The sequence below is a fragment of the Xyrauchen texanus genome, chromosome 5 (genome assembly GCF_025860055.1).
Source record: "Xyrauchen texanus isolate HMW12.3.18 chromosome 5, RBS_HiC_50CHRs, whole genome shotgun sequence".
Classification (NCBI taxonomy): domain Eukaryota; kingdom Metazoa; phylum Chordata; class Actinopteri; order Cypriniformes; family Catostomidae; genus Xyrauchen; species Xyrauchen texanus.
The window spans coordinates 22,390,654-22,412,957 of record NC_068280.1 but is presented as its reverse complement, the minus strand read 5'-3'; the positions used below and the strand labels follow the sequence as shown (position 1 = coordinate 22,412,957).

General features: G+C 42.5%; 1 protein-coding gene across 1 annotated transcript; it reads left to right on the top strand.

Annotated features, from left to right (window-relative positions):
- The first annotated feature begins 204 nt into the window (after positions 1 to 204).
- On the top strand, positions 205 to 5,806 carry LOC127643508 (uncharacterized). Its single transcript, XM_052126309.1, has 2 exons — positions 205 to 484; positions 4,662 to 5,806. The coding sequence occupies exons 1-2, from the start codon at positions 205 to 207 to the stop codon at positions 5,804 to 5,806; spliced, it is 1,425 nt and encodes a 474-aa protein (XP_051982269.1).
- The last annotated feature ends 16,498 nt before the right edge of the window (positions 5,807 to 22,304 follow it).

Sequence of the window (22,304 nt, the reverse complement as noted above, 5' to 3'; positions counted from 1 at the left end):
AACTTATTGTGTGGGAAAATGCAAACATAGCATGAACAATTTCACTGACCCACACAACTGCTCATGGACTGCGAATCATTGTTTCAAGCTAACCACCTGTGGGTATAGCAAGCCAAAACAATGCCCAAAGCTTTACCCTATTCCTCCTGTGGACTTATTAAGGGAAATGTAAACAAAACTCTACTGCATGATGTAAATTTGGTTATGACTCATGTAACATACAACATTTCAAATATATTATCTGCTTATGTAAAACATTGCAATGACGATCAAAAAACATATGCATGGCTACAGACACGAATCGATGATTTAATCTCTGATTACAAAGGCAGACTTGCCGTCCAAATACCACCTGCATGTACAAAACGGGACCTGCTTGGAAATATAGCAGGCCTCTTTGGCTCAGTAAATTCAATAGCCAACGCATACAAGATAAACAGTCAATCACAATTTTCAACATGGTTGGCTAACCAGGTGGCCACCGGTTCCCCTTCTGTCGCTCTCTCCACATTGTGTCGGAGAAGCGACACTAGGGGTCTCTCTTGAGCGCCGATATTCACCTCTGATCTTATTGAAAAGGGCCAATGGGAGTTGGCAGTCAGTATTTGCATACCCCGCCTCCGGACATACGGGTATTTAAGCGGGGCAAATACGGGAGTTCATTCAGAAAATTTGAATGAACTCCCGTTCATTCAAATTGTGTGGCGAAAGCGTGGCTTTCGCTTCCCAACGCATCACGCTGGCTGCACCGGACCATTCGACTCGGTTACGCAATTCAGTTTGCCCGGCTCCCGCCCCCCTTCAGGGGCGTCTGCTTTTCCGCAGTACACAGCGAGCACGCCAGTTCCCTGCGCACGGAAATCGCGACCCTCTTAGCCAAGGGTGCGGTAGAGCCCGTCCCTCCAACCGAAATGAGGAAGGGTTTCTACAGCCCTTACTTCATTGTACCCAAGAAAGGCGGCGGCTTACGACCAATCCTGGACTTGCGAGTTTTCAACAGGGCCTTGTTAAAACTCCTGTTCAAAATGCTTACGCAGAGAAATATTCTGGCTGGTGTTCAGCATCTAAATTGGTTCGCAGCGGTGGACCTGAAGGACGCGTACTTCCACGTCTCAATTCTGCCACGACACCGACCCTTCTTACGGTTCGCGTTCGACGGCCAGGCATTTCAGTACAAAGTCCTCCCCTTCGGCCTGTCTCTGTCCCCTCGCGTCTTCACGAAAGTCGCAGAGGCGGCCCTTGCCCCGCTACGAGTAGCCGGCATCCGCATTCTCAACTACCTCGACGACTGGCTCATCCTAGCACACTCTCGAGAGTTACTATGCACACACAGAGACCAGGTGCTCCGGCACCTCAGCCGCTTGGGGCTTCTGGTCAACTGGGAAAAGGGCAAGCTCACTCCGGTTCAGAGCATCTCTTTTTTTGGGTTGGAGTTAGACTCAGTCTCAATGACAGCACGTCTCACGAGCGAGCGTGCTCAGTCGGTGCTGGACTGCCTCGTTTCCTTCAAGCCAGGCACAGTGGTCCCTCTAAAACTTTTCCAGAGGCTCCTGGGGCATATGGCGTCCTCCGCGGCGGTCGCGCCGCTGGGGTTGATGCATATGCGACCACTCCAGCACTGGCTCCAGACTCGAGTCCCGAGACAAGCATGGCACCGCGGCACGCATCGTGTAAGGATCACCCCCGTCTGCCTCAAAACACTCCGACCCTGGACAGACCTCTGCTTTTTACGGGCAGGAGTGCCCCTGCAGCAGGTGTCCCGACGCGTCCTGGTCACAACCGACGCCTCCCGGTCCGGGTGGGGTGCCGTGTGCAGCGGGCACGCAACAGCGGGCCGTTGGAAAGGGGCCCCGCTGCGTTGGCTCATCAATTGCCTGGAGTTGCTGACCGTCCTTCTTGCTCTCAGGAAGTTCCTCCCGTTAGTTCGGGACAAACATGTCCTCGTGAGATCAGACAGCACCACGGTGGTGGCGTACATAAATTGCCAAGGTGGCATACGCTCCCGCCACATGTCACAACTCGCCCGCCGTCTCCTCCTATGGAGCCAGCCTCAAGTCGCTGCATGCCACTCACATCCCCGGCAAGCTCAACGTCGTAGCGGACGCGCTATCACGACAACGCCTGCCCGGCGGGGAGTGGAGGCTCCACCCCCAGTCGGTCCAGCTGATTTGGGAACGGTTTGGCAAGGCCCAGGTAGACCTGTTCGCCGCCCAGGAAACCTCCCACTGCCCGCTCTGGTACGCCCTAACAGAGGCTCCCCTCGGGACAGACGCGCTGGCACACAGCTGGCCCCTCGGGGCTGCGCAAGTACGCATTTCCCCCAGTGAGCCTTCTTGCACCGGTGCTGTGCAAGGTCAGGGAGGACGAGGAGCAAGTCACGTTGGTGGCCCCCTAATGGCCCACTCAGACTTGGTTCTCGGAACTCAGGCTCCTCGCGACAGCTCCTCCCTGGCGAATTCCCCTGAGAAAGGACCTCCTCTCTCAGGGACGGGGCACGGTCTGGCACCCGCGCCCAGACCTCTGGAACCTCCACGTCTGGTCCCTGGACGGGACGTGGAAGAGCTAGCCGGCTTACCGGCGACCGTTGTGAATACCATCAACCAAGCCAGAGCCCCCTCTACCAGGCACCTTTACGCCCTAAAGTGGCGCTTTTCGCAGATTGGTGTTCTTCCCGAGCCGAAGACCCGCAGAGATGCGCGATTAGGTCAGTGCTTCTGTTCCTACAGGAGAGGCTGGACAGGAGGCTGTCCCCGTCCACCCTCAAGGTGTATGTTGCCGCTATCGCCGCCCACCACGATCCTGTAGATGGCAAGTCTTTGGGTAAGCACAACCTGATCCTCAGGTTCCTTAGAGGTGCCCGGAGGTTGAATCCCTCCCGGCCAGGCCTAGTTCCCTCCTGGGATCTCTCGGTAGTCTTGGCAGGACTCCAGAGACCTCCCTTTGAGCCGCTCGAATCAGTTGGACTCAGGGCCCTCTCTCTTAAGACGGCCCTGCTGATCGTGCTCGCCTCCATTAAGAGGGTCGGGGACCTGCAAGCGTTCTCTGTCAGCGACACTTGCCTGGAGTTCGGTCCGGCAGATACGTCTGTGATCCTAAGACCACGACCGGGCTATGTGCCCAAGGTTCCTACCACACCATTCCGAGATCAGGTAGTGAACCTGCAAGCGCTGCCCCGGGAGGAGGCAGACCCAGCCCTTTCGTTGCTGTGTCCAGTGCGCGCCCTGCGCATTTACCTGGACCGCACACAGAGCACCAGACGCTCTGAGCAGCTCTTTGTCTGCTTTGGGGGACGGCAGAAAGGGAATGCCGTCTCCAAACAGAGGCTCGCCCACTGGGTTGTCGACGCCATCACACTGGCTTATCACACCCAGGCCGTGCCCCTACCCTTGCGGGTCCGAGCTCACTCAACAAGGGGTGCTGCGTCCTCGTAGGCACTGGCCAAGTGCACCTCCCTAGCAGACATCTGTAGAGCCGCGGGTTGGGCAACACCCAACACCTTCGCGAGGTTTTACAACCTCCGCGTTGAGTCGGTTGCGTCTCGTGTTTTCTCAGGTCCGAGCCCGTAGAACTTCGGTAACACGTGAGACCGACCGGCCGGGTGGATCGCTTGCGCCCAGCGCCCTTTTCCTGACGTCAAGGTAAAGTAGTGCGCCTTCTTCCCAGGGCGCCCCACTCCGAGTCGGGCCCCTGGTCGATTCCTCCCCAGCCCTCCGGGTCCGTGGTTCAGCGGAGGAACTCACCGACCCAAGCCACTGCGGGTACCCTGATGGCTACCCTGTACTGGTATAGGTGCTCTGCAGGTAAGGCCTCCTGCTCGGACTCCCCCTGTGTGTATTTCCACGGTTCTGTCCCCTTACGAGCGGACCCCCGTGTCTCCCTTAGGCAGTTACAGCTGCCTCGGTCGCCGTGCTGTAGCAACTCCCCCCTTTCGAGGCTGGATCTACCACCGCACCATACTTTCCACACGAGCCCTAAGACGCCGTGTGACGTGTCTACCACTTTTCCTCCCCAAGAAAAAGGGCAGGTGTGGTCTCCGCAGGGTCTGGGTAAGACCCCCTTCCCTATATGCGTGTAAGGGCCCCGGCCGTGATTGCTCTATGCGAGAAACATAGAGAGAAAAGAGGCCCAGCCAGGCTGGCTCGTTCCCATGTTGGCAAACATCGCCTTGTTCCCCTTGATAACTAGAAGGACTCCGATGTTCTTATGGGGCATTGGGGAAGGGTACATGCAGCCAGGTACAGACGATGCGTGGCACTGGATGAAATCCCTGCCCGCCTCTGTATCGGCGGTCCACGTACAAGGTTCAGCGCATGGCAAGATTGGAATAATCTTGGTTTGGTTACGTATGTAACCTCCGTTCCCCGAGGGAGGGAACAACACGTTGTGTCTTTCCTCCGCCATGTCGCTGAACCGAGCCACTGTTGTGGCCGGACCATTTCCGGCTCCTCAGAAAAATCCTGAATGAACTCCTGTATTTGCCCCGCTTAAATACCCGTATGTCCGGAGGCTGGGTATGCAAATACTGACTGCCAACTCCCATTGGCCCTTTTCAATAAGATCAGAGGTGAATATCGGCGCTCAAGAGAGACCCCTAGTGTCGCTTCTCCGACACAACGTGTCGTTCCTTCCTCGGGGAACGGAGGTTACATACGTAACCAAACGTTTCCAACACATCACAAATAGCAATGAAAATATCATAAAAGCGGTCAGATCCGAGCCGCAGGCGCTTCTACTGATCAGTCACACATTGTTCAATCAGACCCGTACCATCGAACGTGAAGCAGCCTGCAGATCATATGCACAAGATTTATTTAATGCTGCAAGACAAGAAATTTTAGATCTACGCCTGTACAAGACACCTAGGCATGTTCTAAATGATCTTATGGAACTTTTAGACCTGCGCAGGTGGCTTACATCAGAGAAAATGAAAGGCATTAATTATTCTGAATTATTATCCACTGTAATGATGTATACTGGAAATGAATGTTCCGGTTGCCTTGGATTCCTTGCCACCTTTCCTTTAATCCATCCAGATCAAGTTTTTCCAAATTCCACTACTATACGCCCTATTGGCATGGTACTGAAAGATCAGATAGTAAAATGGGATCACCTTATTGGTTACATGACAGTGAAGGGTACTGAGACCTTGTTTACCAGTCGCACATGTTGTCATGAAATGCACAACTATGTTATATGCACATGTAACACATTACAACCTTTTTCTTCCAGTGACACTAAGCTTATAAATGTTCAGTCATTACATGGTCATTCTGACGCAATCCAGGTGTCCCACAATCAGTGGTGTGTTGTCAGTGAGATGAGTTCCTTCTCGTATGGAGGACTGACCTGTCCTGCCAATCACTCCTTTTGTTTAGAGGTAAAAGAGGATTTCTTTATGGGTCATATCAACATCCTAGGGAGAATACCCCTGGATACTGAAGTCTCCCCATGGTGGGACGACACATTCTACGAACACAGCGCACAAGCTGTGGCAGACACATTGGACTTGGCACAAAGAATGATCCTACAGACGGAATACCACCTCAACCAGTCACAGATAGAAACAAATCTAGCAAAAAGGACTGCACGGATCCTCTCCAGTTCCTCTACACGCTCAGCACTGTATGCTTACACATGGTGGGACTGGGTATTCCGAGGATGTGCAATTGGCAGTGCCTTCATTTTCACCATCACACTGTTCCAGTGTTGTTACTTCAGATGCCTCATCAGATCCTTACGAACATCAACCGACACGGCTCTGGCCCTCAGCCCACTGCATCTGCACACGCTTCAACGACTAATATAACAAATAATTTAAGATCCAGCAGACATCTTACAATGACCCCCCCTGGACATTTCTGGAACTGTCCCCGGGGGGGCCAAGCGGAGGAACTGTAAGACTGGCACCAAATTGTCTGCATCACCTCCGGGAAAAGCAAAGAACTCTGCGAGAACCAACATCATAAAGACTCTCACACAGATGAACATCTCCATCCAAGATAACACTCCCTACATGCGAAGGACCATAAAAAGCAAATCCCAGATTTGACCTCTATCTCACCTAAGGGCAAGTTAGAATGACCAATCCTTTTCTGTACTGTAAGAGGTTTTCTGCTCATACATGTTTGGTATCATTCAAGAGGTCTTAATGCAACTGGTAAAGTGGTCTCATTCCCTTTCAGTAAAAACAAATCTCCATTAAGATTTTAGAACTTAGCAAAATCCTGCACTCTAATAGAGACATGTCCCTCCCAAATTTCCCACAGGGACCACATGCTGTATGCAGATTAGGTAGATTGTTTTTAAACATCAAAGGACCTAATCAATCACAAGAATCAAAGGTCTATATACAACTCTGAATAACATGAAACACACACACCTGAAAGAACAATCGAATTGTTTGGTACATAAGGAGGGTTGGCAAGTAGCTCAGGGAATCTGCATTCAGATCTCCCACAACACTGTTGTGTAGGCTCTCTACCAGGTATGCAAACCTTATTACTTATGTCTTGATAAATTGTTTAAATTCGTCTTATTATTGTCTAATTGGATTGATGAATGTATTATGTCACCTGGTAAATAAACTGTTACATTTGAATTTATTATGATTGATTCTTAAACTATTGTCTCTAGTAGATTATGTTAAGTCCTTGTTTCCGCAAATCTCTGACCAGGTTAGCAGCGGACTAAAACCGGTTGAGTGGAGCATGGGGCACATCGACTGAGACTTTAGAGCTCCCACTAACTAATAGTCATTATTTCTAGTGTACTTAGTGTGTACAGGCTCGATAGGGAATTTCCGTTTAGTGTCGACCAAGTCTAAATAGGGTGAAGCCTAAACCTCTGGTTATTGTAATATTTTCTAGCTAAGTGTACATAGGAAACTATGGCATGATCATATAAAACTACTTTAACTTGGGTATGTTGGTCTATCTGTGTAAATGTGGTGGTCATGACCTCTGGGTAGAAATGTTACTCTAATCAAGTGTTTACTATCTAAGGGGACTAAACAAAGTACTTGTAGATAAAAGGGCAAGCAGGAGCAGCTATCTAATTAGTATTTAGTCAATTACTGTTTTAATGACCAAAACTGGCATATTTGTGACCGTGAGATCCGCGTTCACGGCCGGCGCGAGACTCTCTAAGCGACAGGAATCCGAATGAACGAGTGCAATATAAAATAGAGTTAAATATGATGATTCAATATTAAATCAAATTTAATAGTAATAACTAAGATTAGAATATTAATATATCCTTAGAAACGTTTATAATTGGAGTCAGATAAAATAAACAAGGATCTTAAAATGAATAATATTGTTGTGTAATTGGAATGAAATAACAAACTGAACATGCTTGATAAGACAGAACACGCAGGAGACCTTCATCCACGCTGTTGGAAGCCGCCATTGGACCAATAGGTGGACCCCCCCTTACAACCGCTTTGTAGTAAAAAAATCAAAATGAGAGAAGGAATTTGAGTTGATTTATGTTAGCGATCATAGTTCAAAGTTCGGTGGTAAACATCCAATCAGTTATTGTTTGCGTTAGCCCAACGCATAAACATATTGGTAAAGCACTGCATTACTACAAGTTATTGCTCTATTCTTTATGACAACTCCAATAACATCGACAAACATTTCACATATTTCCAAAAAATTGACATTGGAGACCTAGAAGCTGCGCTGAGCGTAACTTACACAACACATACAAATACTTATTAAGCATGCTAAAAAACACATAAAAGCAACAATTATTAATAATACTTTCAGGTTGTGATTCGGAGGAGGAAGCTGATCCAAATAAACTTGGTACTGAACCTTCCTTCAGTATGAACCGGCTCGCGAATCCACACTTGAAGCATTCATGTTCGTAAAGCAATCGGGCTATACTTGTGTGGTATAGTTGTAAATATAAACTCTAGCCAATGATTCTTCACATGCTCGTCCCTGGGCAGTGAAAAAAAGGTCGCTTTTGGTATGCACTTCAGAACACAGCGTCTTGTTGTCGACATGATGTTTTCAAGTTTTCCCTGGTGTCTGCGCGCGCAATGAGTGGGCGTGGCCAATTTGATAATTTTTCGTCTTGACGTCACAACGAAAAGGAAAATGACTCATTGGAAAAACGATTCATTACATTGACTCAAGAGTCAAGTCCTACTTTTGAGAGACAATAACTTTTTTTACGGTGAACTTTCATATATAAAACTTTGCAGGATGTTTTTGTTCACTTAAATCTATGTTACACACTACATGAAAGGTAATTTTCAAAATTCCATAATAGGTGCCCTTTAATATAGTTGTCATTCTCTTTCTCATTATCACAATTCTATGTATTTTTTTCCTATGAACATACTTTGAGAAAAAACAATTGAAATGTATCCTGTTTTGGACATCTTTTGCATTAGAAAGTCTCACTTTCAAACATCTCCTGTGTAAAAGTATTATTTTCTTATATTCTTTCTATACAAAAGCATACACTGGATGTCAATAAAGACGTTCAGTTGTTTTGTGTTCTTTTGTTTGTCAAAATACATTCTCTGAGTCTTACCTCATGCCAATTTTGCTTCTTATAGACATGTGTTAAAGACATTTAGACATATCTGTCAATAAGCCAAAGACACTGATTAAAAACAGGATTTTTTGCAGTGAACAAGGTGATATCTCCTTAATAAATGTACTAATACTAAAAAAAAGAGTGTGCCCCATACTTTTGTCCCTAAATATCTCTAAAATAGTCTGAATATGGTAAAACGTTTATTAAATATACAGTACATCACACAATGGCTACATTTTGTGTCAGGTGATAATTTTAAAGCTGCATTTGTAAATTGAACTCATGAATGAATAGAAATCATCTTTCCACTCTGCAAGGCTTTAAATCTGTCATGAAGTTGAAATTCAGGAGTCTTCCATTTGAGTTCATCATCAACCTTTCTCAGTAAAGGTAGAGATTTGAATATACTGTATTTTATAATTTGGTCAAAAGTCAGGATACTGCACTACAGTGGCATAGCTAGGCCCAGGCTGGATATTTTGTTAATAGCCCCAAATGTTTTTATGTGATACAAATACAAATATTTAAATAAATATCTTGTCAAAGTATACATATTTCTTAATTGTAATGTGATTTCGTCCCTGAAATAGGACATTTTCAGTAATCTGAATGGCAATTATGATATAAAACAGAATTGTTTTAAATATGACATAATCTGAATGAAAAGATGGACCAAAATACTACTTATATATGTGCAAACTGTTGCATATTTGTAATTGGAAGTATTATACATAGTAACACTTTAGTCAGTAACAGGACTGAGGAAAATATCAAAACATGAAATAAATAAACAGTCATAAAATAATAAATGGCATAGCTTGAGATGGTCCAACACAATTTCTTGTCATGTTAAGATGTCTTCATTCAATGGGTACTGAAAAAAATCAGTTTGAAACAATTATATTTTCCAAATTTTTTAAGTTGAAAAGGCACCGATTTCGTGGAATGACCCATAAATAAGGCTTAATGTTCATTACATAAGGGTACAAAACAACAAGGCATGCAGCAATTCTGGCTTTAAATGTAAATTAATTCCAATCAGTGAGCCCAACTTGCATTAATTGACAGTTCACACGTTGACTTTTACTTGCCGTTCATGCTCTAGTTTATCAGATGAATCATTATGAATGCCTTGTGTGACAGCTTTCTATTTTCTCTCACAGGGGTGCAGCTTTTCTGTATCGGAGGTTCTTAGGTTTTATTATGCAAGCCTTATTTCTAAATATATAATCTATAAGCCTTATTTCAAATCATAATTTATTTTTAACAATCCACACACCAAGTAGATTTTAATACATGTGCCAGTCAACTTGTTTTCCTTCCCAGTTCATGGAAGGGTAAATTATTAGCTTGAATCTTGATAATCCGAATAAATAAACAAAGTCAAAGTAAAATTTACTTCGTAACCTTGAACCATAATTGGCTACTTGCTAGCGGGTTGCAGGTGGTATTAGGGTGAGGTATATTTGATTGCACAAAAATCTGTGAAATGCAACAAATTGATAAATAATATTGGACAATTTCTCTGGAAGACAATTATGTACATTTTCAATTTGTGTATCTGTTAAAAGTGAATTTTGTCAATGTTTATGAGTACACTAGCATAGATGCATGGACGAAAAGTCACAAGATCCCAATTTTTATTTCATGGGAAGTTTAAAATCCCCATGAAGAGCCTTGACAAAAACAGTTGTCTTTGATCTGTTCCCCCAGGCAACAATGTAAACTAAAGCCTATTGGCAATTTCTAATTCTAAAGCCTATTGGCAAAGCCATATACACACACTGCTACTTCTAATGCCAGAGCTGGTGTTTAGCCGGGGAAACTGACAAGGTATCTCATTACCAAGTCTGACCATTTTTCCACTGACTTAAGAACCAAACAATGATCAACTGACCACATTACAACATTACCAGCCCACAAATAAACACAGCGCATCACGCCCTTTGCTTATGACAAGGCTGGAGCCACTTAGCAAGTCCAGTACAGATAAATGTGAAACAAGTGAGTAAAAGATAATAATACATTATATTAATGTTTTGAATCACAATACACTTATGGAATAAAGAACAAGTACTCGCTTTATACATCGCAAAAAAACACCAGCATTAAACATATGAACAAAGTCCAGCCACTTTCCTCACATCCAGCTCCCATGTTGGTACGTTCTATTCAGAAGTGATCATCCCTATGCCCCATTCTCTTTGAAGACAATTACCATCCACTGTAAGAGCTTCAGAGGGCTAAAGGTCATAACGGTCAATCAGAACTCACTTTTTCTTTTCACATTTTCTAATTCTTTTGCTAAGAACCACCCTACAGCATGGATTGTGCTTTCTTCCAAGTGCCCTGTGAAGGGATCATCTGCGCAGGTGAGAACACAGCCATGTGCACTGAACAGATTTAAGGGAATTTCTTTGCAAAGCTTTAAAAGTAATTAAATTAGTCAAATGTTTAAAATCACTCTCTAAGGGATGTACTGATTGCACTTGAGCACTTGCACTTGAGTCTTGTGTTGTTTGATGCAAACAATGTAATAACCACCCCAAGGTACATAAGAATTAATGCCCACTGGCACTGCTTACTGTTTCAATTCATGTTAATGATTAGTTCAGCAGAGCAGGGTTAGGGTAAAGGGACAAGTGACTAAAAGTATTGATTAACTGCATTTAAACTACCGGCCCAATTGAGGGCGTGCTAGTGCGTGCAAGAGCCAGTTGCATTCCCACTGTCAATTCCGGGGCATCATCTGGGCCAACAACCAAGTGCCTTTGGCCTGAAGACTACCATTGGGCCAAAGAAGGCCAACTGGCGATTGGGGTGTGGTCAGTGTCAAAGGCGGAGTTTAGCTGTGTCAGGTCAGAGAGTCAGAACCAAGATACTAATTTCCAAATTTTAAATTTCTAGCTACAACCTTACGTCAATAGATCAAGTTTAATTTATGTAATTTATTTTCCACTCTCTCAAGAGTCCCCAAGAAGCAGTCATGAAAATGTGTGGAACTAAAGTGAATGTGCTGACTAGATAACCTCACCAGATAAAGATACATAACTGTAATATGCTCTGGCACCCTTCCTGTTTATCATGGTGACAAGATATAAAGTTACATACACACTGGTGGCAAAGATTCTGGAATAATGTAGAGATTTTGCTATTTTGGAAAGAAAATTGGTACTTTAATTCAGCAAAGTGGCATTTAACTGAACACAAAGCATAGGCAGGAAATTACTGATGTAAAAATCAGCACCATCACTATTTGAAAAAACAATTTTTTTATAAAAATTCTCTGTTGACATTCTCTGTTGACTTCTCTAATCAATAAGGCATTTCTGTCCACAGAACTGTCGCTCACTGGATGCTTTTTGTTTTTGGCACCATTGTAAATTCTAGAGACAGTTGTGTGTGAAAATCCCAGGAGATCAGCAATAACAGAAAAACTCAAATCAGCCCATCTGGCACCAACAATCATCCATGCGATTATCTAATAAGCTAATCATGAGGCAGCAGTGCATAAAATCTTGCAGATACGGGTCATGAGCTTCAGTTAATGTTCACATCAACCATCAAAATGGTGAAAATGTGATCTCAGTGATTTGGAGTGTGGCATGACTGTTGGTGTCAGTTGTTTTTATGGACAATATATTTCCTCCTAAAAATGTTATCATTCCGCTGTGGCCGATTGCATTTAAAGAGATATCATGGGACAAATTTTTTATTTGACAAGCCCAACCATGTCTGGTGCCTGAATTTTATTAATTCACTTTATTTCGTTTAATTGAATTAACTGTTTAAAAAGCTATTTTGAGTTTGCTACCATTAGAGTGGCACCCGAACAGGGCCTGAACACTTTAATTTTAATTTAACTATTAGAAAAGGGACCCAAATATTTGAGGGACTCTAACACGTTAACACATGGACACTTGAACACTTAAACACATGGACACTTGAAAATTTGAAGAAAAACAAAAATACTTTGAAAATTTGAATTGTGTAATTTGTTGACACATGAAAAATATTTTCCCTTTACAAAAAGCTACACTTCTGATGCTGCGCTGGAAAGTGCTTTGGGAACACCCTTTAGGTGTGAGCAGCTGTGAATATGTGTGCAACACGTCAATGAACATTGACCGGAATTTATAGCCTCTGCCGGTGTAATCATTGGATGCACCTGCAGCAGGGCTATAAATAGATGCGTCACCGGTGTGTCGTCAGATATTTTTTCTTCAGAGCTCACTGTGTGTGTGTGTTTCAAGAGCCTGTCAGAAATTTCTTTCCTCTGTTAGGAGTTAGAATAGGTTAGACAGTGTGCAGAAGACCTTTTCTCTTTTCTCTTTCTTTCAAAAAAAAAGAAGGAAAATATGACAGAAAATCAGGGCAAACGATGTGTGTTCCCCTGTCTCCATTCTATGGCCGAGAGGGACACGCATCAGTTTTGCTTCGTTTGTTTGGGGGAAGAGCATGCTGCTCTCGCGTTGGAGTGGGGTGGGTGCGAGCATTGCGATCTGCTTTCGGGCAAAATGCTTTGCGCTCGCCTCGCTCACTTCCGGGAGTCAGCGCCCACACTTCATTTGTCGGGCTCTCACATGGATCTGGCTGAGGAGAGAGACACTGGTTCGTTCCTCTCCCTCACTCTCTCCCCAGATCCAGCTGGTCCATCCCATGACCTCTTCGGTTCATGAGGGGGACCTTGAATCTATACCCGCCTCCGAGCATTCCTTACGCGATAATAAATCAGCGGAGGAATTACTCAACGTGGTTACTCGTGCGGTGGCCAGGCTTCAGTTAGATTGGCCACGCCCACAAGGGACCCCTCATCAGTCCCTTCCTTTCTTTGATAACCTCCATGAAGAGCTCTTTCGCTCATGGAGGAAGCCTTATACTTCCCGTGTCCACATACCCTTGACGTCGATATATTCGACTATCGTGGGTGCTGAGAAACGGGGGTATTCAATGACGCCGCCGGTCGAAGAGACGCTTGTGGGTTATCTCTCGCCGGGTTCGGCATTGTCACTTAAAAAACCCTCTCTCCCCACAAAGCCTTGCAGAACTACCACCACTTTAGTGGGGAGGGCTTATCAAGCGGCGGGTCAGGCTGGTGCTGCTCTGCACATGATGGCAGTGTTACAGGCATACCAGGCTGACCAGCTGAAGGACCTGAGTGCGGGTACCGTGCTCGATGAAGAGGCTTTATCTGAGCTTCATCGAGCCACAGATCTTTCTCTCCGTGCTACCAAGCAAACAGCCCGTGCCATTGGCTGGTCTATATCTGCCTTGGTCAGCACTATCGGGCATCAAGGACAAGAATAGAGTTTTCCTCCTTGATGCCCCGGTTTCGTCTTCTGGCCTATTCAGGGACTCTATGAGCACAGTCATCTCCAGGTTCCAGGAGGCGAAAAGCCACGAGCATTCAGGGGGCGGGCCCGTCTGCCACCCAGACCCACCTCGGCCCTGCTAGAAGGGAGGCTCATAAGCAAAGTGTGGTGAGTCGTGCTCCCCCTTGCAAAGATTGGGGACCGTCTCGTCGCCCTCAGCAGCCCCCAAAGCAACACCTCAGGATGCTAATTTCTAAGAGAAAGAAACCCTGATGGTCTTGTGCCTAATCTTGTGGGGGTAGCTCCCCTCGGTACAGGGCGCACGTACCATCCAATTCGCCCCTCCCGGTACCCCCACGAAACCTCTCCATTCCCGCCACCTCTGGTGTTTCGGGAGGTAGAGGCTTCCATCAAGAAGTTGGTTGTTTCACTACTTCCTGCATTTATTCAGGATGTGGAGCACTCAACACCCCCTCAACAGGAAGTGTTAAAATGAATAACTATCTCAGAGAGCCTGGCAACGTGGAAACTGCTGCCAGATATTTTTATCTGGGTCCTAAGTACAGTAGTAAAGGGCTACCGAATTCAATTTGCTTGCCGCCGTCCGTGTTTCAATGGTGTGGTCCCCACTACCGTAAACTGGTGCAGGCATGTCTACTGTGGAAAGAACTGCAAAATCTCTCGGTCTAAGGGGCCATAGAACGTATTCCCCTTCCAGAGAAAGAGTAAGTTTATTAAAGGAAATACTTCCTGGTTCCCAAGAAGGGTGGGGGGTTGTGTCCGACCTTAGATCTTCAAGGCTTGAACTGCTTCAGTCAAGTCCTAGATGCTGACTATCAAGACGATGTGTCACAAGCCCAACATCACATTCGGATGGTAACGATCGGTCTCATGGAAGCATATCTTCATTTACAAATTCTTCCACAGCACAGGAAGTTCCTAAGGTTCGCTATCGGGGGCAAAGCCTTCCAGTATCAGGTTCTTCCATTCGGCCTAGCCCTATTAACCTGCACATTTACGTAATGCATGGATGCAGCACTGGCTCCTTCGTGACTCCGGGGCATTCACATTCTGAATTACATGGACGACTGACTGATACTAGCGCAGTTCAAAGATCTGGCAGTTCAGCACAGGGATATTGTCTTAGCTCATCTGGTTTCTCTGGGGTTGAGGCTCAATGCCAAGAAAAGCATCCTCTCTCCTACTCAGAAAACTACCTGGGGATCTGGGGATCGTATGGAATTCGAGCATAATGCGGGCAAAATTGTCTCCCGCTTGAATCGAGTCCATTCAGAACACCCTGAGCAAAGTCAGGCTAGGCTAAGGTTGCACTGTTCGTCAGTATCAACGACTGCTAGGTCTCATGGCAACTGCTTCCTCTGTGTTCCATTTGGACCTTTTGCACATGAGACCATTTCAGTTGTGGCTCAAAGCCAGGGGATTTCATCCAAGGGCCAATCCCCTAGGCTGATAAGGTTACATGCCACGTGCTACATACCCTTTCTATGTGGTTCAGACCCCAGTTCCTCACTTTGGGTCCCACTCTTGGTGCGTCTTGTCATCGCAGTTTGCTAAAGACAGTCACCTCCCTGATGGGCTACGTAGCGGTCTTAAGTGGTCCTCCAGCTCAAGGGGAATGGGAGGGTCGTCAGCTCGATTGTCACATTAACTGTCTTGACCTGATGGCTGTATTTCTGGCCCTGAAATACTTCCTCCAGAGGCTGCCATGTCTTGGTGCGGGTGGGCAATACAGCGGTAGTCTCTTACGTACACCATCAAGGAGGTCCACGTTCACGTCAGCTGAATCCCTGGCATGTCAGATACTCCTTGGGGCCCAGGGCAAGCTCCTGTCACTCATGGCAGTTTATATCCCTGGATGCCCGTATGTGGGAGCAGATTTACTCTCCAGACAGAAAATACCTACGGGGGAGTGGAAACTCCACCCTGATGTAGTGAGACAAATCTGGATGTGATTTTACAAGACAGAAGTGAACCTCTTCGCCTCTTCTCAGACATCGTAATGTTCCCTCTACTTCTCTCTGAGTCCCAGTTAACTGCCAGATTGCTTCAGTTCTGGACATTCTGCAAGAAGAACTTCCAGCAGGCATATGCCCTGCTACTCTCAGGGTCTATTTGGCCGTCATTTTGGCTTGCCACGCCTTGATGGATGGGGTGCCCTTTGGGAGGTATCTTCTACTCGCTCGCTTAATTTGTGGAGCCATGCGACTGTTGCCTCCTGCTAGGACCAGGACCAGGATTAGCAATAGCCCTTGAGGGTCTGGTTGAGACCCCCTTCGAACCTCTAGAGTCAGCGTCTGGCAGACTTCTGACTCTCAAGATGGTTTATTATGGCAATTACCTCTCTAAAGAGAATTGGGGACCTACAGGCTCTGTCTGTTTTTCCAGCCCGTTTAGAGTTTGCCCCTGGAATGACCAAAAGCAATTTTACACCCTCACCCTGACTACCTGCCAAAGGTACATTTCTCGGCCTTACATCCGGTCACTTTCGAAACCTTCTGCTCCCCGCCGTTTGCAACACCGGAGCAGGAAGGACTTCACAGACTTTGTCCAGTCTGTGCCTTCAGACTTATGTCCACCGCACTAGCCAGTGGCATATGTCAGGGCAACAATTATTTGCCATGGGGGCCGCTATAGGGGGGCGGCCGCCACCAAACAGACTATGTCGCATTGGGTAAGGGACGCTACTGCCCTGGCCTACGAGGTGCGCTGTTAAGCTTCCCCGGTAGGTATCAGGGCTCCTCTAAAGCCTTGGCTTGAGGTCTCCCCATGCAGCATGTTTGTGATGCGGCAGGTGTAGTATATTTTTATCAAGTTAATCAGGAGTAATCAATGAAAACATTGTTGATTTGTACCACAGTTATGTCTGATGGGCAAAGATGCAGTTTACTGTGTGTAAAGGCCTGTGGACGGTGATGGAATGTGTGCTCAACATATGTGTGACCATTTGAAGGTATGTGCAAAAACAGGAATAGCATTACTTGGGGGGCTCTCATGACCGCTGGGAGAATTGATCTCTTCCAAAGGACGTTCTGTTACTTCTTAATATGGTCAGACCAGAGTCAATAAAGAGCATGATAGATAATGCATGTAACCCCACCTTGTTTGAGGAGGTGTATTTAAGTAAAACCAAACCAGAGATGGTTTAGTTGTTGTTACTGTGGTTTCACCGTAGGCAACTCGGCTTTATTGTGTGATAATAAAGTCTATTCTTCTGAAATCAAAACCCCAAATATGTTGAGTGATTTTTCACAAAATTAAGGCAAGAAACCACACCAATTGGCGCCCAGCGTGGGGCAGAAGAGAGCAGAGTCATTACATCGCAGGCCGGCTGGGAAGGCAACACAAACAGGTGGCCACCATTAAAAGGTAAGCAACTTTTGCTTATATATAAAAGTTTGTGTTGCTTGCCAGTTTGCCTGTGGTGGTAAGAATGCTCAAAAAGCTCTTCTAAACCAATAAAGAAAGGAAAATAAGAATAAATAAAGGGTTTTGATTCCAGAAGAAATAATTGCATGCAATGATCTGTTTTTATTTGCTGTTAAGGGTCTAGATGAAATAGCAGTAAATAAAGGCAGATAATATTATAAGATATATATCGGAATAGTAATAAGACGTCTGAATAGGGTAAAAAAGACTCACGGATACTGTTCTTGTTGATTAGCAATAAGAAGCTGCACAGGTGAGCAGGTAAAAAAAAAAGACTCACGGATACCGTTCTTGTTGATTAGCAATAAGAAGCTGCACAGGTGAGCAGGGAAAAAAAGACTCACGGATACCGTTCTTGTTGATTAGCAATAAGAAGCTGCACAGGTGAGCAGGGAAAAAAAGACTCACGGATACCGTTCTTGTTGATTAGCAATAAGAAGCTGCACAGGTGAGCAGGGAAAAAAAAGACTCACGGATACCGTTCTTGTTGATTAGCAATAAGAAGCTGCACAGGTGAGCAGGAAAAAAAAAGACTCACGGATACCATTCTTGTTGATTAGCAATAAGAAGCTGCACAGGTGAGCAAAGGAATAAAAAATTAAATAAATCCTGCAGGTTAATTAGGATAGGAATAATAATAATTGCAAAATTATATTGTATTTCTTAAGAGCTCTGTGTTTATAAAGGCCTTGTGTTTGTAAAAAGTGTGGTCATTTCTGTGGTTTGTGAGAGTATCTGTATCTGTGTAGGAAAGTGTGTGAAGAGCAAGTGTGTATGGACATGTATGACTGAGTACAGTCATAAGCCCAGTACAAAGATTGGAATGAAAGCCTGTCTTGAGAAACTTTGGAATAATTAACTTTGTTAAAATATAGAAAACTAAAAATGTTCCAAAATATAAGCCTGTGCTGCATAAATGGTGAAGGTGTATATATGCAATTTACAGCAGAGAAAATATATTTGGGCTATTTTCAACCTTCCATCAATATATGGAGGCAGAGGAGAGCTGATATAACAGGCAGAGAAGGCACCTAAAAAATATTCTGGTTGTAAAGTGGAGATAAAACCAATGATAAAGATATAGATAGAAAAATACATTTAATAGAGTATAAACAAACAATAAGAAAAATAATAAAAACAGTGAGATAACATAGATGTAAAACGAAATTAGGGAAAAAAAGAAATCAAAAAGTTAACTCACAACTGGCTGGAAAACATTTAGTCTTGGCTGTTCTTAGTCTAGCAGCTGTTGATTGGAATGTGCTAGAACATAACTCCTAAACTAGACTGTAGCATAGAAATGTATTTGACTTCATACAGAGAATCTATACATTTAAGAGGTATAACTGTGCTTAGAGAAAAAGTTTATATTAAAGTGACGAGTAAAAATCTTTAAATTATAAAGAACTGTAAAGTGATTTAATTCCATTTGGGAAATCACATTATCTGGACAAATAATAAAGCTTTGAGTCCAAAGTATTGCATTGAAGTCAACTAAGTAATTAGAATTTAAACAAAGGTTGTATATAAGATAAGTGTTGTTATATTACATAAGGTACAACTCCAGTGGAAATACTAAAATCTAGAAATCCACTGTGTAAAAATCTCAAAGAAATGAGAAAGCAAAATAAATAAATAATAAAGTGACTTGAATTAACTTTGTGTATTAAAAAGTAAAGGTGAAAGAAATTGGGAAAATTGTTTCAAAATATTGCCGTTGAAGATTAGTGTAGAACGAAATACATTTAAAAAAAATAAAATAAATAAAAGATTAATTTATTCTCTAAATGATATATTGATTTATCTAAATTAAGGGTGCTAAAATAATTTTTCATTTTTATATGCCAAGTAAAAATGAAGACGGAACAAGTGGAGAAATAAAAACTAAAATCAAGATGAAAACTGATCCTAAAAAGTAAATTGACAAACATATAGGAAATGTATTCAAAATGGGGTATAATAATTCATATATTAAAAGAAGATAAGGAAAATTATTTAGAAAGACATTTAGATTAAAAGGTTAATAAATAAATAAATAAAAAGATAAGAGTAAAAACTAAAAACAGGAAAAGTAATAAAAAATAATAAGTAAGAGCTATATCCAGTAAATTTAAAATTCACTGAGAAAAGCTGAGGGGTGCAGAGGAGGGTAAAATGACAGGGTCCTTTTTAAAAATACCTCCCTATGTGACCCGAAAGGTCAGCTCCCAAAGGTCAGCTCCAAATACTTTAGATAGAATGTGGATGGTATTTCTCTTAATGAGGCCAGTAGTTATCAAAGCCACAGAAAATGGGAAAGGGAGATTAAAAAGAAGGATTTTGTAACTGGAATATGAAAAGTAAATCTCAAATGTGAAAATTTCACATTCATGTATCTGTTTTATATTCTGTCTAGTCCAATAAGTGAGAATAACATTTTAACTATATTAAATTAAACTATAATGTCTTGATATATACATTTAAAAACCCAGAATTATATGTTTTAATTTTAATGTGTTTAAATATGTCTGGAGAACAATGTACATGTGTGTGCAACTTTATTGGTGTAAACTTGATCAACCAACAAAAATAAGACAGATAGTGTTTATTATTTTTGCTAGGGAATGTCTGAATGGAGAAATTGAGTGAGACTTGATAGTGTTCTTAATAGAAACAGATCCTGCGCTTTGTAAGGAGAGTGAGCAGGAGGGGTTAAACCCTGTGTCTCACTTGATGTCTTCACTCATGCAAATGGGGCCCCAAACTTAGGAAAGACAGATAGCTTTTAAGTTTAGATATTTTTCTTTTATTTCTTGTTTTATATAGTGTAGACATTGGTTGATCATGGGTACACTAAAAGTTGTCACTGAGACTAGAATTAAAGAAGAATTTAAATCATTTCATGTTCTCTATTGTTCAAATTAGCTCAAAGAAGTTTTTCTTGGGTTTGTTCTATGACCAGTCATGCCAGATCAAATTGAAATAAGTCCCAATATGTGGTGTATTTGTTTGGAAAAATATTGATAATGCTAAGGAAAAACATGGTAATTGGTACTGGGTGAACGCCATAGAGAAACATTAAGATTAAATTGAATATCATAAATAATTTCATGTTCATGTGTCTATTCTGTGTAAAATTGATGCTAACTATGTTTTACTCTTTCTGTTGTCAGCATTGTGTAAGTCATTTCAATAACTCATTCTGGAACCAGTCTCTCACCATTGCAGATTGCTGAGCCAGATGATTTATTGAAGAAGCTTATATTACAGGAGACAGTCCGGAGGGAAAGAAAAACACTGAGAAATACAGTATGTGGGCGGTTATATGATTGGCCCTCCTACTATCATGAATGCTGGTAATCATTACTGAATTGACATTTCAATTGTGGATTAAAATTTCTCTTGGTAAGTTGATTTCAGTCATATATTGCTAATTGGATGTTTGATTCTCCAAATGCCATCCATGGGTGCAATATCCATGTCTAAATTGTTCTGAGGGTCTAAATTTAAATCCAGCATCTAATTGAGAATTTGTTGATGTGAAGGTTAAATATTAAAACTTAATGGCAAAGTAAGAGTAACATATTGGATTGTTTACTCCCCTAAATTTTCCAAAGACTACCCTCACTTTAAAGAAAAGGATTAATCAGTACTGCAAGGAGTTAATTAAGTGTCTATTTCTAGTAAGCTATTTTTTATTTTGAGGTAAATCCATGAAAATACAGTTTTAAATGTATACATTTTAGCACAGTGACATCTGTCTCTGCTATTTAACTAAATAATTGATCATGAAATGCTGATAAGTATAAAACGTAATAACTGAAAAATAATATTATTAAATGATGATAACATTAAGATATAAAAAATGAGACTTGTAAGAAATTCAAAGGTCATAATGTATTTTACTGATCAATTATTGCAAAACACAAGATATTTGTCTGAACTTCCATTGTACCTCTTTACTATTTTATTTTGTTTAAAATCTTTAATTTATTTTCTGTTAATTTAAAAAGGTGATTTATGTTGGTTTATTTGACATAATGAAAGTTCCTTCTCCTGAGAAGAGTAAGAAAAGGGAGAAAGTAATCATAAGAAAGTTTATTGATTTAAAACGAAAACTGGTTTAAAATGGCAAAGGTTGAAAGCAGATAATATAATGAAATATATTTGATTATATTATTTCATTAAATTACATTTATCACTATTCTCACTGTTGAAGAATTATATAAATGTGTTATTGTGATTTTCTAAGGAAAAAAAAGAATGAATAACTGTAACAACAGTGTGAAGGAGTGCAATCTCTCCCTAAAAATTATTTCCCTCTCACTCTCAGTTTAAGTCTTTAAGTGGGCTAAAACCATATCACGAAATTGTTTTATTTTCTTTTGATTTTATTTTCTTTTATATGGAAAGTGATGTGATTTGACAATAATGTTAGCTACAGTAATATGAAGGAAAGGTTCAAACAGCTTTCCTCATCATGATTAAAGATTTGTTATATTCAGAGGGCAATTTGAAGTGAAGTGCTCATACTAAAGATAAGAGATTTGGTTGAATGTACATCTGGAAGAATAAATGTAGGTTCTAAAACTACCTAGAAATTATTAAATTAAAGTGATGATTTAAATTAAGCATCTTAGAAGCTTGACAGAGGCGACCCTGTATTTTGATTTGATCTGATGGTTAGTCTGCACCAAGAGACAAGGTCTTTTGTGACCTTTGCTAAAGGAAAAAACAGAACAACTTGAATGGAAATTAGTGAACTGTAAATGAGTTCAATTGTTGCATCTTACTTTTCATTTGGACAATTTCAATAGATTGTTGAACTTTGAATAATGCTTTGTGAATTTAAACGTTTTGGACTGTCTCAATGTTTGAGCAGTTGTAGATGGCTCCATTGGCTGTGATGGTTCTCAGGTGATGCTCAACAAAAGAAAATGTCTGTTTGCTGATACCAGATTATTAAAGATTGGATAATAGGACTGAGCGGTACTGAGACCAGAGACAAGAGAT